General features: G+C 41.0%; 1 protein-coding gene across 7 annotated transcripts in view; it reads left to right on the top strand.

Annotated features, from left to right (window-relative positions):
- camk2a (calcium/calmodulin dependent protein kinase (CaM kinase) II alpha) overlaps nucleotides 1-12049 on the top strand; it is a 106570-nt gene that overhangs the window by 47391 nt on the left and 47130 nt on the right. For all 7 annotated transcript variants that reach the window (XM_012958394.2, XM_031897527.1, XM_031897528.1 and 4 more), the window contains 2 exon segments: nucleotides 9223-9277; nucleotides 11127-11192. In XM_012958394.2, the coding sequence (XP_012813848.1) occupies nucleotides 9223-9277; nucleotides 11127-11192 (121 nt within the window).

Raw genomic sequence — 12049 nt, forward strand, 5'->3', positions numbered from 1 at the left:
ACTGATTTGATGCATCAAATGGTGCTGCTCCTTTACCAAATATGTAATTTACTACAGGTATTTGTTTCATGATATTCATACTTATAAAGAAGCATTCAGATTGTAAAGATGGCCATACACTGGCCAATTTCAGTCCTTTAAACTAATTCGGCAATTTATCTGCCTGTGTATGGGCACGAACAAGGGGCCTCCCCGACCAACATCTGGCCTGAAATCAGCCAGATCTCAATCGAGCAGGTCTGATTTTTTTAATTGGATCGAGGACCACAAACCAGCACCGCCTATACCTACTGTTTTAATTTGATTGTTTGGCCCTAGAGCCTTGGGCCTGCCTTGTGGCATAAGGAGCAAAACAAGTTTACATAAAAATGTCATAGTGAAATGATTAGTACCCGGCTGATTAGCGAGTGCAGTTTTATATAAGTTGCCTCTCAGCACCTGAGCCCAAGTAGAGGAAGACATGTAAGAGAATACCCATGGCACACCCCCACGTTGCCCACATTAAGGTAGGAGATCCAAATTATGGAAAGATTTCTTATCCAGGAAACCCTAGGTCATCCTGAGCATTCTGGATAACTGGTCCATTACCTGTATTTTTAAATGATATCCTGAAAACTCCCTGTGTATGTATGTATGTATGTATGTATAACTTTATTTATAAAGTGCCACAAGGGTACGCAACGCTGTACAATCTTACAAAATACAAAATTACACACAGGGAGGACAAGTGTTATAATAAATAAATACAATAAATATATATATATATATAAATACAAAGGGAGTAAGTGCCATGTGGTATGAGACACAGTAGGAAAGAGGTCCCTGCCCCATAGATCTTACAATCTAAGTGGTTGGGTAACATACAGGCACAAACTGGAAGGTAAGAGTGCATCAGGTATGGGCATTTGCCATTAAGAGCAGGAATAGGCAAGATAATGTTTTAGTGCTCCAGAAGGTAACAGCTGAGCTTTTTCTTAAAGAGAATTAGTGTGTGTTCCTCAGGGATAGAGTTCCAGAGGTAAGGAGCAGCGAGATAGAAAGGTTTAAGACGAGAGAGCGCAGTGGGTGTGGATGGTGTAAAAAGATGGAGGCTCTGAGAGGAGCGGAGGAGACGACCAGGAACATGTAGGGAGACCAGTGAAGGAATGTAGTGAGGAGCAGAGGAGTGAAGGGCTTTGAATGTCAGCAGAAGGATTTTGTAAGCTATCCTTTGCTTAATAGGCAGCCATGCTAGAGAGCTTAATTGAGGCTGAACAGGTTCCCTCTTAGGAGAGAGCAGGAGGATCCTGGAAGCAGCGTTTAATATTGATTGCAGGGGAGAGAGGTGGGAGTCTGGGAGGCTGGTTAGTAGGAGATTGCAATAATCTAAGTGGGAAAGGATAAGGGCATGGGTTAGTGTTTTAGCTGTTACTTGTGAAAGAAAGGGATGGATCTTGGCAATATTGCGTAGGAAAAAGCGGCAGGTTTTGGCAGTGTTATTAATATGGTTAGAGAAGGAGAGTGACTGGTCAAAGATAACCCCAAGGCAGCGTGCAGAATTAACAGGGTTGATGGTCATGCCATCAATAGTAATGTTGAAAGGAGGAAGAGGAGAAGGGCTAGGTTGGGCAGGAAGACCATGAGCTCTGGTTTAGCTAGGTTAAGTTTAAGGTGTGCTATAGCCTTGGACATGTTTTACTCATTTGCTGCTTAAAAGTGTTAAAAGTAACTATTTGCTACCTCTAGTAGTTATTCTTCCATATTTCATAATTATTTTGCTCACTAGAGACGCTGTATAAAGCAGGGATCCCCAACCCTTTTTACCTGTGAGCTACACTCAAAGGTAAAAAGAGTTGGAGAGCAACACAAACATAAAAAAGTTCCTGTGGGGTGCCAAAAGAGGACTGTGATTTGCTATTTGGTAGCCCCTATATGGACTGGCAGCCTACACAAGGCTATGTTTGGCAGTTACACCTGGTTTTTATGCAACCAAAACTTGCCTCCAAGCCAGAAATTGAAAAATAATCCCCTGCTTTGGGGCCACTGGGAGCAACATCCAAGGGGTTGGGCAACAACATGTTGCTCCTGTGCCACTGGTTGGGGGTCACTGGTATAAAGAATATGGAAAATACTTTGGCAGAAGCAATATGGCAACTTCCCTCTAAAAAAAATTTGCAGATAAATAAGGGTGGCCCATATGCCATTTTATCTTAATAAACATCTCCTCCAAAGCAAAGGTTCTTAATCCTTCTGTTCTCTGTGAAGATGATATTAAATTAGGAATTAAATTCCATCAGAAGCTATTCATTTGCAATGTGTGGTTTATCATGTATAGGTTCAGACTCAGTTGCAGTTTAATGACGTATCGCATGTAAAAACATTGGTAGGTAGGGATGTCACCTTGTCTGTGGCCCAGTCAGTAAAAAGTATTTCAGGAAAGGAGGAGAAAAGCTGGTAACTCTATCTGTAGTGATGTCCTGTTTTGCTTGCCGGAAAATTTGCGGAACTGCTAAAAATTTTGTGAAACTGCGAAAATTTTGCTAAATGCGCCTACTGTATGACATTTTTGATACAACCTTACCCTTTGATGTGGCCAATTCTGAAATGCGTTATTTCACAGCGAATCCATGCCTGGTGAAAACATTTGCTCATCACTACCTGTCAGTTGAATCAGTGTGGCATTCACATATGGGCTCCAATAGACAAAGAAAACAGATATGGCAGCACAACACTTCTGCTTGTTGGGTGGCCGAAGCAAGAGAATAGTGCAAAGCTGAAATGACTTGCCCTACATACACTTAATGATATTCCATTTTTTCAGTCCCTGAGGCATCCATATAACGTACATTTTCTTGCTCTCTCCTATAGACTTTTTCTTTCACTTTCTTGCCTGAAAAGATTTAAAATGCTGTCATTTCATTCTCTAGAATCTGAATAATCAGTGAGTGGAATAATACAAAAGGGAGCGGTGAGAAGCTGAAAGAGTCAAATTGGGGGCAAAATATCAGAGGAGACATTAAAAGAAGGAAATGCTAAGGGCTTAGAAAGCCCAGGGTCACTAATTGCTAAGGGAAATCGATTCACAAAATCTGCCATTAAGCTGTAATTCATGTTTACAGTAAGCGGAACCTACTGGACAGATATATTTGAGGAAAAAAACAAGATTTGGGATTATAATATAAATTATAGAGAATATGTTTTTGTGCCACTAGTCATGGTACAACTAAACTTCCTACTCAGGCCTGGATTTGTGGGAAGGGCACAAAGGCCCAGGCTTAGGATGGCACAACATTAGAGGTGGTATGCTGCCCAGTCTGACTGTTGGCCAGGTTGATGGCTTACATCTTGTATGGTTTGCCAGACAGGTCGTCAGGCAGGTGGGTGGGCAGCATGGATGATGCTGACATAGAGATGCCCAGTTTAGAAATCCCTGATCCTCCTCTATGAAATGGTATAGATGTGAGGTATAACTGAGGCTTATCAATGCATGCCTTTATGTACTATACTTGGGGGCTGATTTACTAAGACATGATTTCGAATCCGAATTGGAAAAATTCCGATTGGAAACGAACATTTTGCGACTTTTTCGTATTTTTTGCGATTTTTTCGGCGTCTTTAGGTTTTTTGCGTAAAAACGCGAGTTTTTCGGCGTCTTTACAATTTTTGCGTAAAAACGCGAGTTTTTCGTAGCCATTACGAAAGTTGCGCAAAGTCGCGATTTTTTCGTAGCGTTAAAACTTGCGCGAAACGTCGCGCCTTTTAAGTTTTAACGCTACGAAAAAGGCGCGACTTTGCGCGCAAGTGTTAACGCTACGAAAAAATCGCGACTTTGCGCAACTTTCGTAATGGCTACGAAAAACTCGCGTTTTTACGCAAAAATTGTAAAGACGCCGGAAAACTCGCGTTTTTACACTAAAATCGTAAAGACGCCGAAAAAAATTGAGTTGTGACTATTGACATTGACTGGTTTCTGCACATTCTATTGTATTGCTATTAATAAAGCTGGCAACCCACCTTGATTTTCCAGGGATTTATCAGGAGTTTACATTCCTGGTGGGGACTGAGGTGGGGTATGTCGGGGCACAATTGAGTATGGCTAGGGTGTAACAGGCATTCCAGGTGTGTGACCAAAAGCTTACAGAAATGACTTCCAGGAGGATGAAACCTCTGTATCAAGCATCTTTCTATACTGATGCCAATTACAGAGCAGACTACTCATACTATTAGGTTGAGACCCTCTGAGCCCACAAAAATTGTATCATAACTGCTAATGCAAGGCGTTGACTAATAAACCTTCCTCCTCTTACCCTGAGTGTTAGAGCTCTGAAACTAACCATAGTCTCCTCCTATGGCCTGTTACAGCCTTGGATCAACATCCACCCTCAAAAGAATGATCTAGGCTACCTCTCTTCCTTATATATCATAGGGGTTAGCTGGCTGCAATAGATTTACAGTAAGAAGTCCCCTGGTTGTGACAGTAGTTAAATGCAGTCAGTTTTGGACAATATGACACTGCTCCCTGAGTGCTAAAGCAGCCCACATTGCCCCATGGGCCATTACCCTTACAGTTGCAATAGTTTGTTGCTTTGGTGGGCCTGTTTTGAGGTGAGCAATGTGTGTCTCTGATCTCTTTCTACCTATATAAATGTAGTGGCTTTGTATCACTGTAGCTTTTTTGTCCTGACCTATTTTTACAGTATCTTAAGTAATGGTAACTTATGGGTTAATAAAACTGATTTTAGTGTTATCATGGGAATCGTCTCTGTGTAAATCAGCTCTGTACTGGAAAGACTACCCTTTGGGGAAGTAGAAGTGTGTAGAGCAGCCTGGTACATACAAAGTCTGACTGCAAGAACCTGGCCCCCAGGTTGGATTCATGTTGATCACTGCACATGTGTGATGAGCCCCACTGATGGTACAACACCTGCTTCTTATCCCATTCCCAGGAGACATGTGTCAGAAGCACACGGCTTCTCTCCTGGGATGTTGATTTGGGAAGCTGACAGTTCTTCTGCACTGTCACTTCTTGATATCTCAAAAGGGTCACAATGATGGCCTCTGGCAGTTATTTGAGAGGGAGCTAGGTAGGAGCTGCAGGGTTATGTACATACAAGTCTTGTAGTGTCTGTCTTTCTGTAAAAAAAACTTAAAAAATAAAGTTTGTGCTGTTTATTGTCACATTAGGGCAGTGCTTGACAGACTTTTTTAGATCAAGCCCCCACCGGAGGTCCAACCTTTAGGGCTATGACACACGGAGCTACTTGTCACAACTACAAAATGCCAGAAAATATCCTGCTATAGACAGTACTGAGAACTGTCTCTTGTAAAACACAACTAGAGACAATTATCAGTATTGTGCATTCTGTAGCCATGACAAGTAGCTGGCTACAAGTAGCTCTGTGTGTCATTGCCCTAATTCAGGGCCCACCTTAGCTAATAACATAGTTGCAAGAGTATGTAAAGGAGCAACTACATTTTCACCCCTAATCTCTCCTTAACTGACCTTCAAGTTGGGCTTTAAGGCATGTCTAGGAAAAAACCTGGTGGGCCCCAACAGCCCAGACCCAATCCTTGCCGGTGCTCCCCCGCTAACCTCCCTCCCCCAATTATGCCTAGTTTTACAATGCTATTGGCGATTGGACAATCCTGCATCAATCTATGAGAATATTGTCCCACCCCATCCCCAAGACATCATCGGTCTGGCCCTGTGATGTCACTTCCCCACCCAGTGACATCACACTCCTACTCCCTGCCCGGAGTTTCGGAGTGTGCAGGAAAGGTGGCAACCCTAAAGTGGCAGTCCCTGGTTTAGCAGCCCCAGTAGGCCCTGTACACCCCAGTTTGACCTTGAGAGCATATAAGCTCTCTTCCTGCATGTAGGTTGTCACCTTTTCTGGACAGTTTTCCTATATTTTTATCTTTCTTCCCTATTAATAACATTGGCATCAAGCATTATTAGTAGCAACTCTATATACGAGCAGTCAAAACTGCAGTCCCGTATAAAATGAAGATGTGCATGAGGCCTAAATTCATTGCATTCGTATCATCAGCTCAAGCCAAGTTTTCCTATCTATTTCATGTCCCCCCATAAATCAGCTAATGACGTCCTTAGCTAGCGAGGCAGCAAATGTAAATAAACCTTTCATATAAACTGTAACGGTGCTGCCATGATGGAAACCTAACATTCCTGCCATAAAGCACAACTTTGCTGCTGTTTCTATAAAACACTATCACAAGTTACAACACAGTCAATTAAAAAGCTTTCTCCATGTATTTTCCCATTCAAATATATTCAAATGTCCTGGGAGTTCTAGCTTTATTAGTTGCTCAAAATACTTTTTACAGCTGCATAGCTGTAGATTACTATACAATATATGTTTGCCTATCATTATCCAAGCTTTCTTCAGTCAACGCTGCCTCACAAAACAAAGAGATCTCTATTTAATTTTACCGAATTTAATTTAATTACCCTTAGCTTACAATATTAGAGACCCCTTTACAAGCAAGTGATGCAGCACTGCCCCCTGCCAGCCCAGTTGAGTACTGCACACCAGCAAAAAGTACTTTAATACATTGTGATATTTTTTTGGTGGAATATAAATGCCTATTTCTTAATGCGCTGCATGTGAGAAGCAGTTATGTTTAGTTGTTAAAAAGAGAACAGTAGTGGAAGAGGGTAGCAGTAAGGGATTGGGGGCCTTAAGGTGCACCATGGGCCCTCCCCAGAAAGATCTTTGGGGGAGACAGTATGCCTGTGTTTAGTCAGCACAGGCAAACTCTGACTGAAGAATCTTAAGTTCTTTATAGAAAGGGTAATGAAGAAAATGTCAACCATTCTGACACCTTTAAGAACAGTCCAGGCAGGGAAACCCAAGAATCAAGAGAAGATGGCGTAGGCCTGCCCTGAAATGAAGAAAAAAGCTCAAATTAAAATCACAATGAATGGTACAAACTTCATTGTACATTGATAGCTGAAAATTTCTAATCACAGTGGCTGCCTGGGGGTTTATTTAGGTTCTTCATTGTGTAACTGTAGTAGGCATGATGGAAGAATTACACCACAATTAACTGAAAGCTAATTACCAGGCACACAGCGTACGATTGGATGTCAGAGGATAGAAATAAACTAGTATTTCCCTTGTTGTTAAATGTCTTTAAATCTGTTATTAACCTGTCAATGTATGGGATCTCCCTCCTACCTTGTCCTCCTCTCACAGTGAGGGGTTTTCCATGGTATTGGGGTGGGTTTTTACTAAAACCATCTAAGCATAGTGGAAACGCAGTTACGTAATCAGCCTCAGATTTCCTAGTGGGCTATGGTATTTATAGCAAACATTAGTGAGAATAACTGAGCTGATTTGTTTAGAATAAAGACTGCAAGCTCTTGTGAGCAGGGCCCTCTGATCCCACTTTTATTCTGTAACCTATTAACCCTGTTAAATTATTGTTTGTGATTAATAAATGTAAACTGCTGTGGAACTTGCTGGCATGATATAAATAAATGAGAACTATGATAATGGTAAAGGCATAATAGACAAAAGCTACTAGTAATCCTTAAATATTTTCTGTTAGGTTAATATCACATAGAGAGCTACTTCAGCACTAGGATTGGGCAACCTGAAGATTTTGAAACACTGAGCTCCAGTAAACCTGTTGCAAAGTGAATAATCCATATGTGTAAAAGAAGTTTATTGATACCTTAAGATCTTTACAGCAAAAGAATGCACAGGCCAGGTACCACAAGGCATTCCTACAGAATTCAGCAGAACAGTCTCTGTCCACAAATGCATTGACTTAGCCTAGAGGGCAAGCACCCCAGTGACCAAGTCATTTATTTATAAGAATGATATGTGCTTGTTTGGGGAGGTGGTCAAAAGAGCAGTTTTTTACCTGAATTGGCCAGCAACACTGTGAGCCTAATCAGGGTTTCCAATTATTTGGCTTCTGGACAATGATCAGATCATAATATTGCCTATGGAGACCCAGCGGGAGATTACGACATCAATGCAGTCCTCATCATCTGATGGGATTTCCAAACCTGTCTAACAGGCACCTGCCAATTTTAGGCAGATATCAATCATGCAGGAACCCCCAAAACTGATAAGATTTGACAGACCCGTGTATGGCCAGCTTTACTCTCAGGAACTTGTAAAGGGATTAAGTGCAGCACAGAGTTCCTTTATCTGAGACCTCTGTCTTGCTTGCAACTCTTGTTAGCGGGGTCTTTTATTCAAAGAGTACTGGATACCTAAAAACTAGTCTCCTATATACTTGAAGAGCATTGTGAGTGAGACCCTGGCATTATTAATATGCAAAGCACAAGGAATCCTGGGAAGGAAACCCTATTGTGCTCCAAATGTCCATACATCTCAGAATAAAGAAGGGTTTTCTGTTCAGTATATGTAGTGCCAGGGAAGCGGATTCTTGTGAAAAGCATCGCAAGTGGGTATACTTTCTCCTCTATGGCTTGAAACAGCTCCTGGCTCAGAATTTCTAACTAACTTTGTATTTGTAAAGTTACATTACTACCAATCTCATTCTCTCTTTTTATATTAAGGCTACATAAAAATTTCTACAACAGTATTATGTGATAGGATGCTTCAACTTGATGAGGTCTTGACTTTTTTCTAGTGGGACAAATGTGGGTGTAAATCTAGGGGTACATGGCCATGGCAGGGTCAGATTGGGGAATGGCCCTAAAGCATCTTGATTATGTTGATATTATATAAATAAAGGGTCATTTCTAGTTAGAGTGTATGAGGCTGAGAAGTTTATTTAACATAGAGCAATCCTCGAGATGACATCCATACAATAAAACACATCCCAGGGGGTTTATCTATATAAAGCTTCCCCAGTGTCTGCTGCCTGAGTTAATGCTTGGTGAATGCACAGTACAGAATCCTTGGAAAAGTTCACTAGTAAACATAAGCCAAGCAACAACACATGCAGGGGATGCCTAGGGAGCTAAGGAAACATGGCAGCCCTGGGCCGATGAGGTTTTAAACAAAGAGTCTCATAACCCAGGGTAAGTGAATACATAATAAAAATAGGACTTAACATAAAGTTTATCTGTAGCCTTTAGACTGCCTGTTTTAAGCCAAAATTAGGTCTTATAATATAGATGATAATTGTACAGATATGCACCACCAGAATAGTATTATGCAAACAGATCAGTGACCATATAGTGTATACAGGAGTATAAATAAATATGTGCAATAATGTGGAACTTATTACTTTCAACAGTAAGACTTCATGACAGCATTTCTGAAGAAGGGCACCATTACCTGGTGTTTGATCTGTAAGTATTTACAGTGTTTGTGTTATTTATAAATATATAAAGTCTAAGTTTGAATGAACCCAAACCTGCAAACCTGCCTGCCCTATCCTGTCTGTGTGTGCCATACTCTGCCTGCTCTATGCTGCCTGTGTGCTATACTCTGCCTGCCCTATGCTGCTTGTGTGTGCTATACTCTGCCTGCCCTATGCTGCTTGTGTGTGCAACACTCTGCCTGCCCTATGCTGCCTGTGTGTTCCATACTCTGCCTGCCCTATGCTGACTGTGTGTGCCATACTTTGCCTGCCCTATGCTGCCTGTGTGTGCCTGCCCTACCCTGCCTGTGTGTGCCATACTCTCCCTGCCCTACCCTGCCTGTGTGTGCCATACCCTGCCTGTCTTACCCTGTCTGTGTGTGCCATACTCTGCCTGCCCTATGCTGCCTGTGTGTGCCATACTCTCCCTGCCCTACCCTGCCTGTGTGTGCCATACCCTGCCTGTCTTACCCTGTCTGTGTTTGCCATACTCTGCCTGCCCTATGCTGCCTGTGTGTGCCATAACCTGTCTGCCCTACCCTGTCTGTGTGTACCATATTCTGCCTGCCCTATGCTGCCTTTGTGTGCCATACCCTGCCTGCCCTACCCTGCCTGTGTGCCATACTCTGCCTGCCCTATGCTGCCTGTGTGTGCCATACTCTGCCTGCCCTATGCTGCCTGTGTGTGCCATACTCTGCCTGCCCTACCCTGCCTGTGTGCTCCATACTCTGCCTGCCCTATGCTGCCTGTATGTGCCATACTTCAAAAAAGAGTTAAAGTTCTGTGATCCAGAAAGGGCAAATGGCTTACCCAGGTCAGGCCAGTCTAACACTGCAAACTAGGGTATTTTTTTGTCACTTGCAATTCATTTTTTAGTGTCAACAGCATTACAGAATGACAAATAAATCCTACTTATAGAAAGGGTATATTTTCTTTGTAACCTATTGCTTAAACAGAAAGGCAATTTATAATAAACCATGTATAGTAGACGGATATCATGGTCTGACCTCAGATGAATGATTTTTAAGTGAAGTAGAGGATTTTCATTTTATTAGCTCATTTATATTCAGCAAATCCTAAAATCCTAGCCTGTTACTGGTAATATGCACTAAAACCCAGCTAAGAGAGCTGAGATAAAAAGGATGTTCTCCCTTTTACTTTAATTAACTATATATATATATATATATTATTTTATTAAGCAGTGCTAATGAATTATAATTTCCTATACTAGCTGTCTTCTAGTTAAATCTGGGGAGGCAATGGGGAGATCATAAATTAGTCCTATGAAAACAAGGATAATGAATTTGATATAATGATCTCCCTATCCTCTTTCTCAGCGCTGCCCACGCTCCCTGGCGTAGGAAACAAGTTTATTATACAGAGGATAATGATTCATGTGGGAAGGGCCAGCTAAGGCTTGATGGGCACTGTTTGATAAAATAAAACAAACAGTCATGCTATTTTACATTTGAACACAATTTAATATAAATTCTATTACTTGTGGGCTTATAATGAATGTATGTATTATCCCACTGTATCTGATATTAGAGTCCCTGCACCGACTCTTCAGTGCAATATTAATGTGTCTAGTAACAAGGAAGCAGTACTTAAATGAAAATTGAAGTTGAATTTCAATTTAAGTGGAGTTTATGACCAGAGAGCATTTTTAGCTTCAGGCTTGAAGAAGTTAGAATTGGATAGTTGAAAAAAAAAGGTAATGGTGGTAAAGGTAAAGGTAATTGAAAAGTTGCATGGAATAGGCTTAACATTCTAAAAGCTAATCTAAAGGCGAACTTCCCTTTAACCTTGTTTGATTTATATCTTGTGTTTACCTTCAGGGTTACAGGAGGAGAGCTGTTTGAGGATATTGTTGCCAGAGAATATTACAGTGAAGCAGACGCCAGGTTTGTGACAGCCACATACTGTACAAATATGCTATCCCACTGACTTTAGAAAGAGAACTATTTCCAGCTTCAGATAAAGTCAAGCCAGTTTTTATTTATTATAATTCAATAGCAGACCAAGGGATTAGACTAGGGCTGCATTTACTACCCTGCAGTGAACCAAAAACAGCTGCAGGCCCAAAAAAGCAGCCTTACTAATAATAACATAGGGCTGTGGCAATACATAAAATCTTCTGGCCATTCCAGAAAGATAAATTGGCACTGTACAGTGTTATTATTACTTTCTGATGTGTGCTGAAGCTTTACAGAGATAATATTATCAGGAGCCAATAACCTTCTGGTAAGTTTAATAGTGTGATTAGAAACCAGAGTAGCTAATGAAAACCCAGTAGTATATTTTGACTGATACACTCTACCCCCAGAATAAATTCTTCACCAACAGATAGTTTATATCATATTAATTAGCCTATTAAAGAATCTTACCAAACTGAAATACATATATATATATATATATATATATATATATATATATATATATATATATATATATATATATATATATCAGTAAATATTGCCCTTTTACATTCTTTCCCTTGAACCACCATTTAGTGATGGGCTGTGGGCTCTCTCGGAGATCACCTGACAGGAAATCATGCAGGTGTAACAGGAAGTAGTGTGGGAGTAAAAGACAGTCTATTAATTGGCTGATGTGACATAACGAGTATGTGTGCCCTTGGTTTATTTGTGTACACCGTGGGGCCAGCCTTTAGTATTTAAAATGGTAATTTTGGCTTACCCAAAGGAACTTGCTACTAAAAAATATATTTTTATAAACGTGGTTTATTTAGGTGAAGCAG

Source organism: Xenopus tropicalis, chromosome 3 (assembly GCF_000004195.4).
Source record: "Xenopus tropicalis strain Nigerian chromosome 3, UCB_Xtro_10.0, whole genome shotgun sequence".
Lineage (NCBI taxonomy): Eukaryota > Metazoa > Chordata > Amphibia > Anura > Pipidae > Xenopus > Xenopus tropicalis.